Genomic DNA, 23,962 nt, shown 5'->3' with positions numbered 1-23,962 from the left:
TGTCAGGGACATCTTCAACTCTCACCTCCGAGAGAGCTTCTCTCAGATCCCGGGTGAGGCGGGGGACATTGAGTCTGAGTGGACCATGTTCTCTGCCTCCATTGTCAACGCGGTGGCTCCAAGTTGTGGTCGCAAGGTCTCCGGTGCCTGTCATGGCGGCAATCCTAGAACCCGGTGGTGGACACCGGAAGTACAGGATGCCGTCAGACTGAAGAAGGAGTCCTACCGGGCTATGTTGGCCGTTGGGACTCCTGACGCAGTAGATAGGTACCGGCAGGCCAAGTGAGCCACGGCTCGGGCAGTCCTGGAGGCAAAAACTCGGGGCTGGGAGGAGTTCGGGAAGACTTTCGGGCGGCCTCGAGGAAATTCTGGTGGACTGTTCGGCGCCTCAGAAGGAGGAAGCAGGGCCGCTCGGTGGCGCAGTGGGTTAAGCAGCGGGCCATATACTGAGGCTAAAGTCCTCCTCCTGCAGCGGTCGCGGGTTCGAATCCAGCCCGCGCACCTTTGCTGCGTGTCTTCCCCGTTCTCTCTCTCTACCCCTTTCCAGTCTGCATCTCCAATAAAGGGCCACTAGAGCCCAAAAAAATCTTTAAAAAAAAAAAAAAAAAAAAAGAAGCAGGGTAACAGCCCGGGCAGGCGGGGGAGAAGGTTTGTCCGTCAAGACTCCTCTCCTTGGCCCTGCCCCCTTTTCAACCCTTCCCCGACCCTGCACCCCAACCTGGGACTTGATGATTGGGCCGGAGCTTCGGGAGCTGCGTGCTGGCCTGCGGTCCCCACCCCTGGTCATCCCGTTGCTGCTTCCACCTGCCTGCTGTGCTGTTGATGTCCCCGACCCACCAGTCTGGCCCTCGGCAGGAGGGTCCCCCCTTACGAGCCTGGTCCTGCTCAAGGTTTCTTCCCTCCTAAAGGGGAGTTTTTCCTTGCCACTGTTTGGCTTAAGGTTTTTCTCCCACTAGGGGAGTTTTTACCTGCCATTGTTTATGTAATAACTGCTCGGGGGTCATGTTCTGGGTATGGGTCTCTGGAAAGCGTCTAGAGACAACTCTGTTGTATTAGACGCTATATAAATAAAATTGAATTGAATTGAATTGAAGGAGGAAGCAGTACTCTGCCGGCACCGTTTATGGTGTGGGTGGGGAGCTGTTGACCTCGACTGGGGACATTGTCGGACGGTGGAAGGAATACTTCGAGGATCTCCTCAACCCGACTGACATGCCTTCCACTGAGGAAGCGGAGAGTGGGGACTCTGGGGCGTGCTCATCCATCACCCAAGCCGAGATCACTGAGGTGGTTCATAAGCTCCTCAGTGGCACCGGGGGTGGATGAGATTCACCCTGAGTACCTCAAGTCTCTGGATGTCGTAGAGCTGTCTTGGTTGACACGCTTCTACGACATTGCATGGAGGAAGGGGACAGTATTGCTGGAGTGTCAATCCCAGCCCTCTCGGTCTGTGTTGGGTCTGCGTCGCCTCAACGCGTAGTTACATTTTTTGGGAGGTACGTCAGGCTACGGTGTAGGCTACGGAGAGACTCCCGCGTAGCCGCGTACCCTACGGCGTAGGTTTAACGCAGAACCATAATTCAACCTTAAGACCAAAGGACACAACACGTTTTATCAACATTTAAGTTGTTCCCCTTCAACTGTCTGAGGATCTTTCTTCAAAAGAATTCTGACAGAACGTTCAGGCATGTCCCCCCAGAGCTGAGCTCCAGCGGAGAGCTGAGCTTCAGTGGTGAGCTCCTCCGCAGATTAAACACGGATAAACCGTAACTCCTGGTCTGGTTTAGCAGCAGCTACGTGAGCGGTTTGACCCACCAGGGAACCACTGCTCAATCAGGGAGTTGACGTGGTCCGTGATGAAAGCCATCGCAGAGAAGTCCCTCATCTCTGACTGGCAGATGATCTTTATGCCGCCGCTCTTCGTCTTCTTCCAGTTCACATCCGATGACTCCACACTGCAGTCAAAAAAACACGCCGCGTCATCATTTCACCACATCAATGTGAGGTCATAATTGTACATGAGAAAACCAGGGGCCGGATTCACCAATATGTTCTTAAGAACGATCTTAAGAAATGTCTTAAGATCTAAAATTAAGAAGTTCATAAAAAAGTTCTTAAGTGCAATTCCTCAATATTTTCTTAAGAACCGTCTTAAGAACTGTAATTTCTTACGAAATTTCTTATTTTTCCTACTTAAGAACTTCTTAAAATATGTCATTGCATTGCACGCGCCAACAAATAACATTTATACAGGTAGTTTGGTCTTAACCGTCAGTCACTCACTAAACATGGAGAAGGAGAAAAAGAGATGCAGGAACTTTTCAAGGTTATGGTGGATGAGATTAATGTGCGAAAAAAAATACTATTGGGGAAAATTAATAATAATTAACTACCACGCTAACTAACATGCTAACAAACAGTTAACAGGCTCTTTGTGTAATTAATTACAAAGTATATCCTCAAACTATGACCTACTAGTCTAAACTTGTCTAAAATGTGTTGAAAAAGGTGATTTTAGAGGCTTATTATTATGGGCATGCCAAGTAGTGGCATGACCATATTGCAATCGTCCAGAATGGCCCAAATGGCAATGTTGCTATCATTTTGCTAACGAGCTAAAGTCGCAAAAGTCCCACTGCGCACCAGCGGGTGTACAGCATGACCCCGCTCTGATGCGGAAAAGAAAAATCCCCCAAAAGTAAAACACGGCCCGAAAAACCTGAAAAATGAAGGCGATATATTAGTATACAGAAAAAGGTTTCCCTTTTCTAATTATTATTATTAAGGCCCGAGCACCTTCAGTGCGAAGGCCCTATTGTATTTGCAGGAATTTTTATTTTTATTATTATTAGTAGTATTCTTCTGACAAAAGGAAGGCCTTTTTGCCCCCCTAAACGTGCCCAAAAAGTCACCAAATTTTGCACCCAAGCCAGGCCTGGCGAAAAATTTGATATTTAATGGTTTACATTAATGGGCGTGGCAAAATGGCTCAACAGCGCCCCCTTGAAAACTTTGTGCCTCAAGCCCCACAATACGGTTAGATGTACATGCACGAAAATCGGTACACACCTATATCATGGCGCAACTTAAACAAAAGTCTCTTGGCGTCATGGCCGAAACCGAACAGGATGTCGGCCATTTTGAATTAATCGTGTCATTTTGGCGAAATTTATGCCATTCCTTCGGCAGTTAATTCAGCCCGAACCGTAACGTTCCCCCAAGGGTGTTATACATCAAAATGTGCGTCTCCATCCTCCACGCATTACTTTTCTCTTTCAAAAGCGTTACCGGGGCGACGCTAGACGCCAAAAAGCGTGCCCACCCTTCATCTGATTGGTTCACACAGAAAAAACTTTGCCCCTCAAGCCCCATAATACGCTTTGACGTACATGAACGAAAATCGGTACACACCTGTATCATGTCGCAACTAAAAGAAAAGTCTCTTGGCGCCATGGCCGAAACCGAACAGGATGTCGGCCATTTTGAACATTCTGCATTAATCGCGTAATTTGAGCAATATATGCCATTCCTTACCGAATTAATTCAGCCCGAACCGTATCGTGAACCCAGATGTGTTATACATCAAAATGTGCGTCTCCATCCTGCGAATACACGCATTACTTTTCTCTTTCAAAAGTGTTACCGTGGCAACGCTAGACGCCAACAAGCGCACCCCCCCTTCATCTGATTGGTCCATATTTGATAGTTCCCCAAAAGGCACCAAATTTTGCACCCAAGCAGGCCTGGCGAAAAATTTGATATTTAATGGTTTGCATTAATGGGCGTGGCAAAATGGCTCAACAGCGCCCCCCGGAAAACTTTGTGCCTCAAGCCCCACAATACGGTTAGACGTACATGCACGAAAATCGGTACACACCTGTATCATGGCGCAACTTAAACAAAAGTCTCTTGGGGTCATGCCCGAAACCGAACAGGATGTCGGCCATTTTGAATTAATCGTGTCATTTTGGCAAAATGTATGCCATTCCTTCGGCAGTTAATTCAGCCCGAATCGTAACGTGTCCCCAAGTGTGTTATACATCAAAATGTGCGTCTCCATCCTGCAACTACACGCATTACTTTTCTCTTTCAAAAGTGTTACCGTGGCAACGCTAGACGCCAACAAGCGCACCCCCCCTTCATCTGATTGGTCCATATTTGATAGTTCCCCAAAAGGCACCAAATTTTGCACCCAAGCCAGGCCTGGCGAAAAATTTGATATTTAATGGTTTGCATTATTGGGCGTGGCAAAATGGCTCAACAACGCCCCCCGGAAAACTTTGTGCCTCAAGCCCCACAATGCGGTTTGACGTACATGCACGAAAATCGGTACACACCTGTATCATGGCGCAACTTAAACAAAAGTCTCTTGGCGTCATGGCCGAAACCGAACAGTATGTCGGCCATTTTGAATTAATCGTGCCATTTTGAATTAATCGTGTCATTTTGGCGAAATTTATGCCATTCCTTCGGCAGTTAATTCGGCCCGAACCGTAACGTGCACCCATGTGTGTTATACATCAAAATGTGCATCTCCATCCTGCGACACCACGCATTACTTTTCTCTTTCAAAAGCGTTACCGTGGCGACGCTAGACGCCAAAAGGCGCGCCCCCCCTTCATCTGATTGGTCCATATTTGATAGTCACCAAATTTTGCATGCAAGCCAGGCTTGGCGATACATTTGATATTTCATGGTTTGCATTAATGGGCGTGGCCTAACGGCTCAACAGCGCCCCCTAGAATACTTTTCTCTGCCATAACTTTTGAAAGGTTTGACATAAAGAGTCGTGGGTGGTGTCATCGGACTCGGTATTGAGTCCTTGACCATAAATGGTGAAAATTAGCCCCGCCCCTTCTTCTGATTAGTTGTCCCTATTTCCTGCTATAACATTTGAATGTTTTGACATAATAGTCGTGGGTGGTGTCATGGGACTCTGTAATGAGTCATCGAGCTTCTTTGGCCTTAATTAGCCCCGCCCCTTCTTCTGATTGGTTGTCCCTTTTTTCTGCTATAACTTTTGAATGGTTTGACATAGGAAGTCGTGGGTGGTGTCATTTCTGATATGATTATGGGGGGCGGTGGCTGTGAGTGCGAGGGCCCGCTCATCGCTGCTTGCAGCTTTAATTATTATTATTATTACCTTTCCACAGAAGAAATATTCTTAAGTTTTTTCTTAAGAAGAAACTTAAGAAGAAAGTTGAGAAAATACTTAAAACTTTTTTGGAGAATATGACTTCTTCTCTTTTTTCTTCTTAAGACTGAACTTAAAGCAACACTACGTAACTTTTCCACCTTAATATAATATTTCCAGAGTCATTGTGATGGTACATCAACTTCCAACAGGTTTAATGACACCTCTGTCATGGTCTGAGGAGTCTGTATCGCCTTCACTGGCGCTATGTAACTTTGAGGAGCATGGTAGGAACCCTTCCACAATACTGGTAAAGCACTACCGCTTTTTTCCAAAGGAGACGCCAAACTCAACAAAAGCTGAAAGTTACGTTGTGCTGCTTTAAGAAAAAAATGACAATTAAGAAGATTTTTTTTCTTAAGAATGTTTTGTGAATCCGGCCCCAGGTTTTGTCTTGTGGTTCACGGCCGTGGTCCCGCCCCAGCTCTGACCTGAGGAAACCTCCATCAAAAGTGACCAGAAGCCCTTCCTTCCAGTAGATGGTTTGGTTGCGCCGCACTCTGAACGTGCTGCAGCGGTTCCTCTGCTGGCTCCTGGTGAAGTTGTAAATGACCGAGTTCCTCTGACGGCTCCTCGTGTTGCTCCTGGGAGGATCCAACGGCTGCACAAATACCACATTGAATGCTATTAAAGTTGTTGGCATTTCTAACCACTATTCATACTGCAGAAAAGAGCCATAAGGATAATTCATATCCTTTTCGTGAACACGCCAATTCATTATTCTTCATTCATTATTTTTTGACATAGGGGAATTCCAAACAGCACAATTCATGTATAAAGTTAGGAACAACCTATTACCATCTCACTTACAGGAAATGTTTTATGATAATATAGGGATAATTTAAGGGGTACTCTAAATTTTAGGACTCGTAGAACACGAACAACAATGAAAATATTTTCTATATCAGTCAGTGGAGTTAAACTATGGAACAGAATGGATTCAGAATTAAAACAATGTCCAAACATTAACCAGTTTAAAAACAAATATAAAAACATGATTTTCACAAGGTACAAAGAGGAAGGAGTTTAGCGGCTTTTAGGGGCCTGATATAACACTGTTAGTGAACGGGTAGATCTGTTTATTATTATTATTATCAATTATATGTGTATGTATGCATGTGTATATATATATATATATATATATATATATATATATATATATATATATATATATATATATATATATATATATATATATATATATATATATACACACACATATATATAGCCTTTTATTATTTTAATATTGCTGATCATGGCTTACAGTTTAAGAAAACTCAAATATCCTATCTAAACAAATTAGAATATTCTGGGAATCTTAATCTTAAACTGTAAGCCATAATCAGCAATATTAAAATAATAAAAGGCTTGCAATATTTCAGTTAATTTGTAATGAATCCAGAATGTATGACATTTTTGTTTTTTTAATTGCATTACAGAAAATAAAGGACTTTATCACAATATTCTAATTTTCTGAGACAGTCCTGTAGAGCAGATGGAGTTAATATAGAGATATTATGGTGTAAATAAGTATATTTATATAAATATTTATATGGCCGTGTGTGTACAAATATATAGAAATACTCAACTATGTGTATGTATGTATAGGTAAGTGTGTGAGTATAATTATAGTATAGTAAGTTATTATAAATACTGAATAAATGATTAGTGAATGGGGGTAGGATTAAATACGTTTACACTTCTTCCTACTCCTTTTTGCACATGTAATTAAGATAGTATGAAAGTAAGTATTAAATTCTTTCTTTTTTTTGCTTTGTTTTGTTTTCTTATCTTCTCTTTTAATTGTTGTCTTTTACATGTACAAAATAAAAATCAAATCAAATCAAAGTAAAAAAAACTAAACTACCGTATTTTCCGCACTATAAGGCGCAACTAAAAGCCTTCAATTTTTTCAAAAGCTGAACATGCGCCTTATAATCCGGTGAGCCTTATATATGGATCAATATTTTTATTTTCTTATATTTCTCCATACTTGGCCTTGCTGGGGTTGAAAGTCGCGACGAATGGATGGCGTTTTGGCGGGAATACCGGCTTTCACGAGTATGACGTTTATTTTGGGCGACGAAAAACAATAAAATATATTTATTCCAATATGTCAAGATCACAATAATCTTCCAATTTAGAACTAAAATATTAAAGAACTAACACAAATAAAATACACTTCAATTAAATACTTAGTTATTTTCTTTTTTGTAATTTATTTTCCCCAGCCACTCGGAGCCGCAGTATAAGGATGAAAGAGCCGCCTGCGGCTCCGGAGCCGCGGGTTGAGACCCTTGGTCTAATGGATGATAACGTAACCCCAACTCTACTGTAGAGCCTTAGAATGTGGTGCGCCTTATATATGGAACATGTTTTAAAATACGTCATTCATTGAAGGTGCGCCTTATAGTGCGGAAAATACTGTAAGGTAAGTGAGAGTGGTGAGTGAGGAGGAGGAGGAGGAGGAGGAGGAGGTGTGGACCTGCAGGTCCATCTCCGTCAGGCTGATGAGCATCCTGGCGATGAAGCGCTCCCAGAATCCTGCAGGAACGAAGCTCATCTTGAAGAGCCGCTGCAGGGAGTTGCTGGCCTGCTGGTGGAAGAGGTGGATGTCCAGGGCCGGCTTTGGAGGGAGGAGGTGGGGCAGCAGGTAGCTACGGCACAAAAAACACAACTACATTAAACACCGGCTTGGGAGGGAGGAGGTGGGGCAGCAGGTAGCTACGGCACAAAAAAAGAGAACTACATTAAACACACAGAAAATGGCAGTTTTTGAAGAAACCACGGACTACTGAAGTTCACTTTCACTTTAACTAAGATGTTTCTGGTTCAATCATCAAGTTCATCCCGAGCAGTATTTTAAACATACCCTACAGGACTGTCTCAGAAAATTAGAATATTGTGATAAAGTTCTTTATTTTTCTGTAATGTAATTAAAAAAACAAAAATGTCATATATTCTGGATTCATTACAAATCAACTGAAATATTGCAAGCCTTTTATTATTTTAATATTGCTGATTATGGTTTACAGTTTAAGATTAAGATTCCCAGAATATTCTAATTTTTTGAGATAGGATATTTGAGTTTTCTTAAACTGTAAACCATGATCAGCAATATTAAAATAATATAAAAAACTTGCAATATTTCAGTTGATTTGTAATGAATCCAGAATGTATGACTTTTTGCATTACAGAAAATAAAGTACTTTATCACAATATTCTAATTTTCTGAGACAGTCCTGTATATGCAGGTCGCTGTGAGTGAAATCTCTGGAGAGATGACAGTCTAATGAAGTAAATGCTTTTAGATTTGTATGACGGTGTGCTACGGCAATCATGTTATTGATCACTGATGCCAGATTAAAGTCCTACTTTAATGTGGTGCAAAAACAGTGCATGCACTGGACACAAGCATCACAAGCTGTGCTCTGCTAGAGCACAACACATAACTGGTATCAGTCAACGTGGACCAGGGATCAGTCTTTTACCTGTTGTTGGCTAAAGGCAGTGCGATTTCAAACTTGGCCAGGAACTGGAAGTACTGTTCTTCTGTTTCCTGGGTGAATCCTGTTCCTGCCAGCAGTTTCTACAGAGCAGACGGAGTCAGCGTCGTCGTAAAAACACACGGGTGGCATGAAACTGTATGGAGCTATAACAATCTCATAATTCGCAAATGCACACACCGTTTCACAAATGCACAGGACAAAATTCACAAATGCACAGGACAAAATTCACAAATGCACACACCGATTTGCAAATGCACACACTGTTTCACAAATGCACAAGACAAGTTTCACAAATGTTTGTAAATCAGGTTATATTTGTGTGTGCATCAAAAATACATTTGTGTATCTTGTCCTACGCACGTGTGAATTGTTATGTGCATTTGTGAAACTTGTCCTGTGTATTTGTGAAACGGTGTGTGAATTTGCGGATCGGTGTGTGCATTTGTGAATTTTGTCCAGTGCATTTGTGAAACGGTGTGTGCATTTGCGAATTATGAGACTGTTCTAGCTCCATAAAACTGAGCTTTGTGCATCTCACCCTGAGGTCCTGAGCCTGGATCTCTCCCTTCCTGGCGACGCTGCGCGTTGACTTGAGGTGTATGATTCCCTCCAGGCAGCCCGACAGCCACACGGGACACAGGAAATACAGCGTACACAAGCCGTGGCTGGTGTCAGGGAAATGCAGAACAGTCCCTGTTTCAATCAAGAATCTGATGGCTGGATGAAAAGCAAAACAGAAAACAATAATAGGAATGAACATGAGCAAACCTGACAAAGGAGCTTTAAAAGTGCTGGACATTTGAAATCAGACCAAACCTCTGGTCCCCTGCTGGCAGGAACATGCTCCTGTTTACCACACGTGCATTAAAAAAACTGGGTTTTAGTCATATCTTGGTTGTTCCAGACGGAGCTCTTGTGGGAAGAGGTCTCTTGTTAGGGCCCAGCAGTGAGAGTGCAAGGACCCTATTTTATCTGTAGTATTTATTATTATCATTATTATTATTATTATTATGCCACTAAATTAATCGTTAAAGTACGAGGCCTGGAAATGACCAAAATTCATGACAAATAACATTTTCTGTTGAAAATGCAGGACTTCCTGTGTGAGTTAGAGCATGGGTCCAGGAGACTTTGTTGTAGGACTTTGTCTGATACAATAAAAAATCTCATTGCTGTGGGTCGAAACATAACGTGCAGTTCGTCGAAAAACATGAAGTAGGTGGCGCTATCAAGCCCATTTTTGTACACCCAAAACATACTCAAAGACTCACCGAATTCAGGTGCTGCGTAAAATGACGTATTTTATGGGCGACGGGCACCTACTTCATGTTTTTCAATGAGACCCACAATCATTCTGCTCTATACAAACAAACAAAAAAATGGAATAAAAAAAACACCAAATGGGTCCCATGAATGGTGGTTGTTATTCTGTCCGTGTGTGTGTGTGTGTGTGTGTGTGTGTGTGTATGTGTGTGTGTGTGTGTGTGTGTGTGTGTGTGTGTGTGTGTGGTTGATTTAAGAGTGATGTGTGTTGAATGCTACGCATTCATGAAGTGCTTGAAGACCTTAACCCTTGTGCTGTCTTCGGGTCAAGGAAGGAGGAAGGGAAGAAGGGAGGAAAGAAGGAAAGAAGGAAGGAAGGAAGGAAGGAAGGAAGGAAGGAAGGAAGGAAGGAAGGAAGGAAGGAAGGAAGGAAGGAAGGAAGGAAGGAAGGAAGGAAGGGAGAAAAGAGGAAGGGAGAAGGAAGGAGAGAGCAGGAGGAAAGAAGGAGAATGAGGTCATTTTGACCGGAAGACAGTACAAGGGTTAAGCTATTTTCTGATTGGCTGGCAGATTCTATTTTCTGGCTGAATCTGTCAACTGTGGGCCTTTCACAGCTGGTGATCAGCTCTGTACTTGGTTCTGGAGCCTTCTCCACTGGTCCCTGGATGACTGGAAGTGGAGAGTGTTTGAGGGACGGTGTCCGAAAAATGGCCACATTCCTTTTCAGTGTCCAGTAGGAGTGATATTGTCATTCTTGCAGGACCTGATTGACAAACTTCTCTTCTCCACGGTCAAGGTTTACTTGTGATGAGGCATTGTGACACCGTGACTGAGGTGAAACTCCAGCTTCCTACCCCCTGCAAGGCTGACACCTTGGAACAGACTTGAACCACGGGAATGCCATATGATGAAGTTCCTGACTGACTGATATGTTAATACCAACTCATTTGGCCACACACTTGAATCACGAGAACACCCTATGGGGTAGTTTCCAACTGAATGATATTCATGCAGAATGCCCGAGGGCGGCATTTGGCCACAGATCACATCTGACTGTAAATACCCTTTAGTTGCTTTTTGTCTTTCACCTTTGGCTTGTTGATTCCTGCCTTTTGTGCTTTGAACTTACTGTATAAAGAGTCATGATTCCAACCATTCTTGGTCAGCACACCAACCCAGACATGCTCTGCGTAGGTCTGCTCACCGCCGGCTACTGAATAAAACTCACTACACCACAGCGGATTTCTGAACTGGTTTTGATAATATTCTTCAACACTTGGCAGCTATCGCCGCCGGTCACGTGGGGTTTGGGAAGGAAACAGAGAGCAAGCACCCGCTGGTTTGCCGTTTTATGAACGGAGCACACGGGCTTCTCCCCGTGTCCAGACCACTGGTACCACCGTGGGATCTGGCTGTGGTTGTGGAGGGGCTTAAGGGCCCCTGGAGGAGGCAGACTTGAAACACGTGTCTCTGAAGACTGTTGTTGCCGCCACTGGCTTCTGTAAGTGGGTTAGTGATATCAAGACGCTTCCGGTGCAGCCGTCATGCGCTCAGCTGTTCCGGGGGATGTGAGGATAATTTTGAAGCCCAACCTGGGACCTGGGAGATGTCTCAACAGACAACCCTTCTTGCTCGGGCGAGTGAGAAGAGGTGCTTATCTTGAATGACGGGCTGTCGTCCGCATGGACACGTTTCACCAGCCAATCAGGATTGGCCTAATGAGATTAATGCTTGTGAGGTCTGCAGCGGGGCCTGCATCCCATAGTGAGACATCTCACTCATATTACTCTTCTATTTACATAACATGGGTTATGTAAATAACCTAAAGTTCTTTTTTATCAGGGTGAGGAACACACATGTAATATTTATCCAACTTGAGCGTCTTCTATGCTTCCTAAATCTCATGCAAGTCAAAGCTTCTTGACCCAGTCCAACATGTCACAGAAATGCCAAAGCCGTTGTTTCCACAGCGCAGTACCTGTTTGCAAGTCTTCATAGTCCCTGATGTCACTTTCTGGGTTCTGTTCAATGATGTCATCCAACTGGGCGTCCGTCAGGTACTGGACCTCCCCCTGGGCATCACGCCGCTGCTTCTCTGCTATCACTGCCTCCTGAAGTACAAAGTAGCTCCTGGGAATCTAAGTGACAGGAAAAAAAACTAACTTTTACAACAATTAAGATGCTTCAAGTCTCGCTGACTTGGGAGGACATGCAAAGATAAGCTACTGCACAGTTGAGCTCTACATTTTTATTGATTTATTTCTACATTCACTTTTACAAATCAATTCACTTTCAATGCATTGTTATTTATATAAGCCCAAAACAAAAGTAATCTCAGGGAACTTCATGGATTCTGGACTTTTAACCAGCAGAACGTCAGGATGGGGAACCCGACGTCCTGGACCCTAATCATGAACACGGGTGAGCCGCAGGGCGGTGTTCGGAGCCCAGCTCTGTTCCCTGGATAGAGGGTCTGCTATGACGTCACTTCCCCACTGGACCAGCCCCCTTACTGGCACTGAGTGGTAAAAACAGCTGCAACTAGTGGAGAAGACGGGATAACAGCTGATTATTGGCTTAAATTAAAGGCAGTTGGACTTGACAGTGACCCGTACAGTTACCCCAAGAACCAGTGGTCCATGGACATTAATATTTGGTACAGTTACCAAGAACCAGTGGTCCATGGACATTAATATTTGGTACAGTTACCAAGAACCAGTGGTCCATGGACATTAATATTTGGTACAGTTACCCCAAGAACCAGTGGTCCATGGACATTAATATTTGGTACAGTTACCCCAAGAACCAGTGGTCCATGGACATTAATATTTGGTACAGTTACCAAGAACCAGTGGTCCATGGACATTAATATTTGGTACAGTTACCCCAAGAACCAGTGGTCCATGGACATTTATATTTGGTACAGTTACCCCAAGAACCAGTGGTCCATGGACATTAATATTTGGTACAGTTACCCCAAGAACCAGTGGTCCATGGACATTCATATTTGGTACAGTTACCAAGAACCAGTGGTCCATGGACATTAATATTTGGTACAGTTACCAAGAACCAGTGGTCCATGGACATTAATATTTGGTACAGTTACCCCAAGAACCAGTGGTCCATGGACATTTATATTTGGTACAGTTACCAAGAACCAGTGGTCCATGGACATTAATATTTGGCCACAGATCCAGTTTCGAGGGTTCAGGGTTCAGGGTTGAGGCTTCAGGGTTCAGGGTTCAGGGTTGAGGGTTCAGGGTTGAGGGTTCAGGGTCCAAGGTCCAGGGTTGAGGGTTCAGGGTTGAGGGTTCAGGGTTGAGGGTTCAGGTTCAGGGTCCAGGGTCGAGGGTCCAGGGTTGAGGGTCTAGGGTTCAGGGTTCAGGATTCAGGGTTGAGGGTTGAGGGTTCAGGGTTGAGGGTCGAGGGTTCAGGGTTCTGGGTCGAGGGTTCAGGGTTGAGGGTTGAGGGTTCAGGGTTGAGGGTTGAGGGTTCAGGGTTGAGGGTTCAGGGTTGAGGGTTCAGGGTTGAGGGTTCAGGGTTCAGGGTTGAGGGTTCAGGGTCCAAGGTCCAGGGTTGAGGGTTCAGGGTTGAGGGTTCAGGGTTGAGGGTTCAGGTTCAGGGTCCAGGGTCGAGGGTCCAGGGTTGAGGGTCTAGGGTTCAGGGTTCAGGATTCAGGGTTGAGGGTTGAGGGTTCAGGGTTGAGGGTCGAGGGTTCAGGGTTCTGGGTCGAGGGTTCAGGGTTGAGGGTTGAGGGTTCAGGGTTCAGGGTTGAGGGTTCAGGGTCCAAGGTCCAGGGTTGAGGGTTCAGGGTTGAGGGTTCAGGGTTGAGGGTTCAGGTTCAGGGTCCAGGGTCGAGGGTCCAGGGTTGAGGGTCTAGGGTTCAGGGTTCAGGATTCAGGGTTGAGGGTTGAGGGTTCAGGGTTGAGGGTCGAGGGTTCAGGGTTCTGGGTCGAGGGTTCAGGGTTGAGGGTTGAGGGTTCAGGGTTCAGGGTTGAGGGTTCAGGGTTGAGGGTTCAGGGTCCAAGGTCCAGGGTTGAGGGTTCAGGGTTGAGGGTTCAGGGTTGAGGGTTCAGGTTCAGGGTCCAGGGTCGAGGGTCCAGGGTTGAGGGTCTAGGGTTCAGGGTTCAGGATTCAGGGTTGAGGGTTGAGGGTTCAGGGTTGAGGGTTCAGGGTTGAGGGTTGAGGGTTGAGGGTTCAGGGTTCAGGGTTGAGGGTTCAGGGTCGAGGGTTCAGGGTTCAGGGTTGAGGGTTCAGGGTTGAGGGTTCAGGGTCCAAGGTCCAGGGTTGAGGGTTCAGGGTTGAGGGTCTAGGGTTCAGGGTTCAGGATTCAGGGTTGAGGGTTCACGGTTGAGGGTCTAGGGTTCAGGGTTCAGGATTCAGGGTTGAGGGTTCAGGGTTGAGGGTTGAGGGTTGAGGGTTGAGGGTTCAGGGTTCAGGGTTGAGGGTTGAGGGTCTAGGGTTCAGGATTCAGGGTTGAGGGTTGAGGGTTGAGGGTTGAGGGTTCAGGGTTGAGGGTTGAGGGTTCAGGGTTGAGGGTTCAGGGTCGAGGGTTCAGGGTTCAGGGTTGAGGGTTCAGGGTTGAGGGTTCAGGGTCCAAGGTCCAGGGTTGAGGGTTCAGGGTTGAGGGTCTAGGGTTCAGGATTCAGGGTTGAGGGTTCAGGGTTGAGGGTCTAGGGTTCAGGGTTGAGGGTTTAGGGTTCAGGGTTCAGGGTTGAGGGTTCAGGGTTGAGGGTTGAGGGTTCAGGGTTGAGGGTTGAGGGTTCAGGGTTGAGGGTTGAGGGTTGAGGGTTCAGGGTTGAGGGTTCAGGGTCCAGGGTTGAGGGTTCAGAGTTGAGGGTTCAGGGTTGAGGGTTCAGGGTTGAGGGTTCAGGGTCCAGGGTTGAGGGTTCAGGGTTCAGGGTTGAGGGGTTCAGGGTTGAGGGTTCAGGGTTGAGGGTTGAGGGTTCAGGGTTGAGGGTTGAGGGTTCAGGGTCCAGGGTTGAGGGTTGAGGGTTCAGGGTTGAGGGTTGAGGGTTCAGGGTTGAGGGTTCAGGGTTGAGGGTTGAGGGTTGAGGGTTCAGGGTTGAGGGTTGAGGGTTGAGGGTTCAGGGTTGAGGGTTGAGGGTTCAGGGTTGAGGGTTGAGGGTTCAGGGTTGAGGGTTCGGGGTTGAGGGTTCAGGGTTGAGGGTTGAGGGTTCAGGGTTGAGGGTTGAGGGTTCGGGGTTGAGGGTTCAGGGTTGAGGGTTCGGGGTTGAGGGTTCAGGGTTGAGGGTTGAGGGTTGAGGGTTGAGTGTTGAGGGTTGAGGGTTCAGGGTCGAGGGTTCAGGGTTGAGGGTTGAGGGTTCAGGGTTGAGGGTCCAGGGTCGAGGGTTCAGGATTCAGGGTTGAGGGTTGAGGGTTGAGGGTTCAGGGTTGAGGGTTGAGGGTTCAGGGTTGAGGGTTCAGGGTTGAGGGTTGAGGGTTGAGGGTTCAGGGTTGAGGGTTGAGGGTTGAGGGTTGAGGGTTCAGGGTTGAGGGTTGAGGGTTGAGGGTTCAGGGTTGAGGGTTGAGGGTTCGGGGTTGAGGGTTGAGGGTTCAGGGTTGAGGGTTCGGGGTTGAGGGTTCAGGGTTGAGGGTTGAGGGTTGAGGGTTGAGGGTTCGGGGTTGAGGGTTCAGGGTTGAGGGTTCGGGGTTGAGGGTTCAGGGTTGAGGGTTCAGGGTTGAGTGTTGAGGGTTGAGGGTTCAGGGTCGAGGGTTCAGGGTTGAGGGTTGAGGGTTGAGGGTTGAGGGTCCAGGGTCGAGGGTTCAGGATTCAGGGTTGAGGGTTGAGGGTTCAGGGTTGAGGGTTGAGGGTTCAGGGTTGAGGGTTCAGGGTTGAGGGTTGAGGGTTGAGGGTTCAGGGTTGAGGGTTGAGGGTTGAGGGTTCAGGGTCGAGGGTTCAGGGTTCAGGGTTGAGGGTTCAGGGTTGAGGGTTCAGGGTCCAAGGTCCAGGGTTCAGGGTTCAGGGTTGAGGGTTGAGGGTCTAGGGTTCAGGGTTCAGGATTCAGGGTTGAGGGTTCAGGGTTGAGGGTTCAGGGTTGAGGGTTGAGGGTTGAGGGTTCAGGGTTGAGGGTTGAGGGTTCAGGGTTGAGGGTTCAGGGTCGAGGGTTCAGGGTTCAGGGTTGAGGGTTCAGGGTTGAGGGTTCAGGGTCCAAGGTCCAGGGTTGAGGGTTCAGGGTTGAGGGTCTAGGGTTCAGGGTTCAGGATTCAGGGTTGAGGGTTCAGGGTTGAGGGTCTAGGGTTCAGGGTTGAGGGTTGAGGGTTTAGGGTTCAGGGTTCAGGATTCAGGGTTGAGGGTTCAGGGTTGAGGGTTCAGGGTTCAGGGTTGAGGGTTCAGGGTTGAGGGTTGAGGGTTGAGGGTTCAGGGTTGAGGGTTCAGGGTCCAGGGTTGAGGGTTCAGAGTTGAGGGTTCAGGGTTGAGGGTTCAGGGTTGAGGGTTCAGGGTCCAGGGTTGAGGGTTGAGGGTTCAGGGTTCAGGGTTGAGGGGTTCAGGGTTGAGGGTTCAGGGTTGAGGGTTGAGGGTTGAGGGTTGAGGGTTCAGGGTTGAGGGTTGAGGGTTCAGGGTTGAGGGTTGAGGGTTCAGGGTCCAGGGTTGAGGGTTGAGGGTTCAGGGTTGAGGGTTCAGGGTTGAGGGTTCAGGGTTGAGGGTTCAGGGTTGAGGGTTGAGGGTTGAGGGTTCAGGGTTGAGGGTTGAGGGTTCGGGGTTGAGGGTTCAGGGTTGAGGGTTGAGGGTTCGGGGTTGAGGGTTCAGGGTTGAGGGTTGAGGGTTCAGGGTTGAGGGTTGAGGGTTCGGGGTTGAGGGTTCAGGGTTGAGGGTTCAGGGTTGAGGGTTCAGGGTTGAGGGTTGAGGGTTCGGGGTTGAGGGTTCAGGGTTGAGGGTTCAGGGTTGAGGGTTCAGGGTTGAGGGTTGAGGGTTCGGGGTTGAGGGTTCAGGGTTGAGGGTTGAGGGTTCGGGGTTGAGGGTTCAGGGTTGAGGGTTCAGGGTTGAGGGTTGAGGGTTCAGGGTTGAGGGTTGAGGGTTGAGGGTTCAGGGTTGAGGGTTGAGGGTTCGGGGTTGAGGGTTGAGGGTTCAGGGTTGAGGGTTGAGGGTTCGGGGTTGAGGGTTCAGGGTTGAGGGTTGAGGGTTCAGGGTTGAGGGTTGAGGGTTCGGGGTTGAGGGTTGAGGGTTGAGGGTTCAGGGTTGAGGGTTGAGGGTTGAGGGTTCAGGGTTGAGGGTTGAGGGTTCGGGGTTGAGGGTTCAGGGTTGAGGGTTCAGAGTTCGGGGTTGAGGGTTCAGAGTTGAGGGTTCAGGGTTGAGGGTTCAGGGTTGAGGGTTCAGGGTTGAGGGTTCAGGGTTGAGGGTTTAGGGTTGAGTGTTGAGGGTTCAGGGTTCAGAGTTGAGGGTTCAGGGTTGAGGGTTGAGGGTTCAGGGTTAAGGGTTGAGGGTTGAGGGTTCAGGGTTGAGGGTTGAGGGTTCAGGGTCGAGGGTTCAGGGTTGAGGGTTGAGGGTTCAGGGTTGAGGGTTCAGGGTTGAAGGTTCAGGTTCAGGGTCCAGGGTCGAGGGTCCAGGGTCGAGGGTTCAGGATTCAGGGTTGAGGGTTGAGGGTTCAGGGTTGAGGGTTGAGGGTTCAGGGTTGAGGGTTCAGGGTTGAGGGTTCAGGGTTGAGGGTTGAGGGTTCAGGGTTGAGGGTTCAGGGTTGAGGGTTCAGGGTCCAAGGTCCAGGGTTGAGGGTTCAGGGTTGAGGGTTGAGGGTTCAGGGTTGAGGGTTCAGAGTTGAGGGTTCAGAGTTGAGGGTTCAGGGTCGAGGGTTGAGGGTTCAGGGTTGAGGGTTCAGGGTTGAGGGTTCAGGGTCCAAGGTCCAGGGTTGAGGGTTCAGGGTTGAGGGTTCAGGTTCAGGGTCCAGGGTTGAGGGTCTAGGGTTCAGGGTTCAGGGTTCAGGATTCAGGGTTGAGGGTTCAGGGTTGAGGGTTCAGGGTTGAGGGTTGAGGGTTCAGGGTTGAGGGTCCAGGGTTCAGGGTTGAGGGTTCAGGGTTGAGGGTTCAGGGTTGAGGGTTGAGGGTTCAGGGTTGAGGGTTGAGGGTTCAGGGTTGAGGGTCCAGGGTTGAGGGTTCAGGGTTGAGGGTTGAGGGTTCAGGGTTGAGGGTTCAGAGTTGAGGGTTCAGGGTTGAGGGTTGAGGGTTGAGGGTTGAGGGTTCAGGGTTCAGGGTTGAGGGTTCAGAGTTGAGGGTTCAGGGTTGAGGGTTCAGGGTTGAGGGTTGAGGGTTCAGGGTCCAGGGTCGAGGGTTCAGGGTTGAGGGTTGAGGGTTCAGGGTTCAGGGTCCAGGGTTGAGGGTTCAGGGTTGAGGGTTCAGGGTTCAGAGTTGAGGGTTCAGGGTTGAGGGTTCAGGGTTGAGGGTTGAGGGTTCAGGGTTGATGGTTCAGGGTTGAGGGTTCAGGGTCGAGGGTTCAGGGTTGAGGGTTGAGGGTTGAGGGTTGAGGGTTCAGGGTTGAGGGTTCAGGGTCGAGGGTTCAGGGTTGAGGGTTCAGGGTTGAGGGTTGAGGGTTGAGGGTTCAGGGTCGAGGGTTCAGGGTTGAGGGCTCAGGGTTCAGGGTTGAGGGTTCAGGGTTGAGGGTTCAGGGTCGAGGGTTCAGGGTTCAGGGTTGAGGGTTCAGGGTCGAGGGTTCAGGGTTGAGGGTTCAGGGTTCAGGGTTGAGGGTCCAGGGTTGAGGGTTCAGGGTTCAGGGTTGAGGGTTCAGGGTTGAGGGTTGAGGGTTGAGGGTTGAGGGTTCAGGGTTGAGGGTTCATGGTTGAGGGTTCAGGGTTGAGGGTTGAGGGTTGAGGGTTCAGGGTTGAGGGTTCAGGGTTGAGGGTTGAGGGTTCAGGGTTGAGGGTTCAGGTCTCACCAGTCTGCCCAGGTGTTTGCTCCCACAGGCCGAGCTGCCGTCCCTCATGGAGGACGCCACACGCTGCAGCAGCGTCTTCAGGCCGTCCAGCCCCTCCAGGGTCTTACAGGACACTTCACTGACACACACACACATATGAGACACACACACACACACACACACACACACACACACACACACACACACACACACACACACACACACACACACACACACACACACACACACACACACACACACACAGAATTGTCAAATTGGTTCAATTTACCGTACGAATTATTACAGATTACTTTTGTAATCCTGTATTTGACCCGGTCTTTGTACGTTTTGACCGTATAGAAACGTAATTCTTGCCATTGTAAGAATGAGATGAACCTGCTGTACTCTACTGCTCTTACTTTTTAACAACTTGTGCTTTTATTATTTTACCTCTTTTCTTATCATTTTATTTCATGTTATTTGTCATTTACTGTTTAATTGTGTCCTGCTGCTTTTAATGGTGATGTAAAGCCCTTTGAATTACCTTGTGTTGAATTGTGCTATACAAATAAACTTGCCTTGCCTAGAACAGATTATTTTGAACAGACACAATCATCTGGAAAAGTACAAAAGTTGTGCAGCGTAACTGAAGCCTGTCCCAGGATATGGAAGCAACACAGGTTTCACTTCCTCAGCAGTCCAAGGTTTCCACACCACTGAGATGTAGACAAAACCTCATCTCCTCTAATCTAAGGCCCTTGTAGAGTCCTGGATGTCATAAAGGTGATGTCTGATGTGAGGTGTTCTTACTGCAGGTGTTTCCAGGTGATGTCTGATGTGAGGTGTTCTTACTGCAGGTGTTTCCAGGTGATGTCGGGGTAGCCCCTGGCCCGGGCCCCGGAGGGGGACCGGCACAGCGCCAGGACGTAGGCTCTCAGGGTCGCCAGCCTCTCCATGCGGAACCTGCTGTCAATCAGGTCCAGATGTGTTCCCACGACGACCACGGCAGAGTTGGGAGCTCTGGCCTGGGGGGCAAACACGGACAGGGTTAGTGGCCACGGGTCACCCAGAAATCCATCCATCCATCCATCCATCCATCCATCCATCCATCCATCCATCCATCCATCCATCCATCCATCCATCCATCAACCCACCCAACCAACCAACCAACCAACCATCCACCCATCCATCGATCTGTTATCTATCCATCCATCCATCCATCTGTTATCCATCCATCCATCCATCCATCTGTTATCTATCTATCCATCCATCCATCCATCCATCCATCCATCCATCCATCCATCAACCCACCCAACCAACCAACCAACCAACCATCCACCCATCCATCCATCTGTTATCTATCCATCCATCCATCCATCCATCCATCCATCCATCCATCCATCCATCCATCCATCCATCCATCCATCTGTTATCTATCTATCCATCCATCCATCCATCCATCCATCCATCCATCCATCAACCCACCCAACCAACCAACCAACCAACCATCCACCCATCCATCGATCTGTTATCTATCCATCCATCCATCCATCTGGTATCCATCCATCCATCCATCCATCTGTTATCTATCTATCCATCCATCCATCCATCCATCCATCCATCCATCCATCAACCCACCCAACCAACCAACCAACCAACCATCCACCCATCCATCCATCTGTTATCTATCCATCCATCCATCCATCCATCCATCCATCCATCCATCCATCCATCCATCCATCCATCCATCCATCCATCCATCCATCCATCCATCCATCCATCCATCCATCCATCCATCCATCCATCCATCCATCCATCCATCTGTTATCTATCCATCCATCCATCCATCCCATGAGTCTAAGAGAACCAAGATCACATGTGGGGTTCCTCAAGTGTCCATTCTCGGACCGCTTCTATTCAACATCTATATGCTACCCCTAGCTCAGATTATGGAACATCACATCATTTCCTACCATACTTTTGCCGATGACACACAACTCTATATTTCAGTGTCGTCACGTGACTACAGTCCCCTACTCTCATTGAGTAACTGTATTCACCAAATCAATGAGTGGATGTGCCAGAATTCTATCCAGCTAAATGCAGAAAAGACAGAGGTGATCTTTTTTGGCCCTAAAAATGAAAGGGAAAAGATCAGCGCTCACCTTGGCTCCATGTCATTGACAGCTACAAATCAAGCCAGAAATCTTGGTGTAATCATTGACTCAGACCTGAACTTCAACAGCCATCTAAAGTTTATGACTAAATCTGCCTATTACCACCTAAAATACATTGCTAGAATTAAGGGGTTTCTGTCTAAACAAGACATGGAAAAACGTATTCATGCATTCATTTTCAGTAGGTTGGATTATTGCAATGGCATCTTTACAGGCCTTAACAAGAAATCAATCAGGCAGCTGCAGCTGATCCAGAACGCTGGAGAGTCCTTACAAACACCAGGAAACTGGACCACATTACACCAGGAAACTGGACCACATTACACCAGGAAACTGGACCATATTACACCAGGAAACTGGACCACATTACACCAGGAAACTGGACCACATTACACCAGGAAACTGGACCATATTACACCAGGAAACTGGACCATATTACACCAGGAAACTAGACCATATACCAGGAAACTGGACCATATTACACCAGGAAACTGGACCATATTACACCAGGAAACTGGACCACATTACACCAGGAAACTGGACCATATTACACCAGGAAACTGGACCATATTACACCAGGAAACTGGACCATATTACACCAGGAAACTGGACCATATACCAGGAAACTGGACCATATTACACCAGGAAACTGGACCACATTACACCAGGAAACTGGACCATATTACACCAGGAAACTGGACCATATTACACCAGGAAACTGGACCATATTACACCAGGAAACTGGACCATATTACACCAGGAAACTGGACCATATTACACCAGGAAACTGGACCACATTACACCAGGAAACTGGACCACATTACACCAGGAAACTGGACCATATTACACCAGGAAACTGGACCATATTACACCAGGAAACTGGACCACATATTACACCAGGAAACTGGACCACATTACACCAGGAAACTGGACCATATTACACCAGGAAACTGGACCATATTACACCAGGAAACTGGACCACATTACACCAGGAAACTGGACCATATTACACCAGGAAACTGGACCACATTACACCAGGAAACTGGACCATATTACACCAGGAAACTGGACCACATTACACCAGGAAACTGGACCATATTACACCAGGAAACTGGACCACATTACACCAGGAAACTGGACCACATTACACCAGGAAACTGGACCACATTACACCAGGAAACTGGACCACATTACACCAGGAAACTGGACCATATTACACCAGGAAACTGGACCATATTACACCAGGAAACTGGACCATATTACACCAGGAAACTGGACCACATTACACCAGGAAACTGGACCACATTACACCAGGAAACTGGACCACATTACACCAGGAAACTGGACCATATTACACCAGGAAACTGGACCATAATACACCAGGAAACTGGACCATATTACACCAGGAAACTGGACCACATTACACCAGGAAACTGGACCATATTACACCAGGAAACTGGACCATATTACACCAGGAAACTGGACCACATTACACCAGGAAACTGGACCATATTACACCAGGAAACTGGACCATATTACACCAGGAAACTGGACCACATTACACCAGGAAACTGGACCATATTACACCAGGAAACTGGACCATATTACACCAGGAAACTGGACCACATTACACCAGGAAACTGGACCACATTACACCAGGAAACTGGACCATATTACACCAGGAAACTGGACCATATTACACCAGGAAACTGGACCATATTACACCAGGAAACTGGACCACATTACACCAGGAAACTGGACCATATTACACCAGGAAACTGGACCATATTACACCAGGAAACTGGACCATATTACACCAGGAAACTGGACCATATTACACCAGGAAACTGGACCATATTACACCAGGAAACTGGACCACATTACACCAGGAAACTGGACCACATTACACCAGGAAACTGGACCACATTACACCAGGAAACTGGACCACATTACACCAGGAAACTGGACCACATTACACCAGGAAACTGGACCACATTACACCAGGAAACTGGACCACATTACACCAGGAAACTGGACCATATTACACCAGGAAACTGGACCATATTACACCAGGAAACTGGACCACATTACACCAGGAAACTGGACCACATTACACCAGGAAACTGGACCATATTACACCAGGAAACTGGACCACATTACACCAGGAAACTGGACCACATTACACCAGGAAACTGGACCATATTACACCAGGAAACTGGACCATATTACACCAGGAAACTGGACCATATTACACCAGGAAACTGGACCACATTACACCAGGAAACTGGACCACATTACACCAGGAAACTGGACCATATTACACCAGGAAACTGGACCATATTACACCAGGAAACTGGACCATATTACACCAGGAAACTGGACCATATTACACCAGGAAACTGGACCATATTACACCAGGAAACTGGACCACATTACACCAGGAAACTGGACCACATTACACCAGGAAACTGGACCATATTACACCAGGAAACTGGACCACATTACACCAGGAAACTGGACCACATTACACCAGGAAACTGGACCATATTACACCAGGAAACTGGACCACATTACACCAGGAACCTGGACCACATTACACCAGGAAACTGGACCACATTACACCAGGAAACTGGACCACATTACACCAGGAAACTGGACCATATTACACCAGGAAACTGGACCACATTACACCAGGAAACTGGACCATATTACACCAGGAACCTGGACCACATTACACCAGGAAACTGGACCACATTACACCAGGAAACTGGACCACATTACACCAGGAAACTGGACCACATTACACCAGGAAACTGGACCACATTACACCAGGAAACTGGACCATATTACACCAGGAAACTGGACCACATTACACCAGGAAACTGGACCACATTACACCAGGAAACTGGACCACATTACACCAGGAAACTGGACCATATTACACCAGGAACCTGGACCACATTACACCAGGAAACTG

General features: G+C 47.5%; 1 protein-coding gene across 1 annotated transcript in view; it reads right to left on the bottom strand.

Moving 5' to 3' along the window:
* lrrk1 (leucine-rich repeat kinase 1) overlaps window positions 1-23,962 on the bottom strand; it is a 163,258-nt gene that overhangs the window by 60,287 nt on the left and 79,009 nt on the right. Inside the window, 8 exon segments of the mRNA XM_061735983.1 lie at window positions 1,816-1,955; window positions 5,626-5,795; window positions 7,680-7,851; window positions 8,686-8,783; window positions 9,242-9,420; window positions 11,945-12,104; window positions 18,830-18,947; window positions 19,661-19,833. Coding sequence (XP_061591967.1) covers window positions 1,816-1,955; window positions 5,626-5,795; window positions 7,680-7,851; window positions 8,686-8,783; window positions 9,242-9,420; window positions 11,945-12,104; window positions 18,830-18,947; window positions 19,661-19,833 — 1,210 coding nt within the window.

This window comes from Cololabis saira, chromosome 2 (assembly GCF_033807715.1).
Source record: "Cololabis saira isolate AMF1-May2022 chromosome 2, fColSai1.1, whole genome shotgun sequence".
Taxonomy (NCBI): domain Eukaryota; kingdom Metazoa; phylum Chordata; class Actinopteri; order Beloniformes; family Belonidae; genus Cololabis; species Cololabis saira.
Note: the sequence above shows the minus strand (reverse complement) of the source record. Positions and strands in the feature narration are given on the sequence as shown.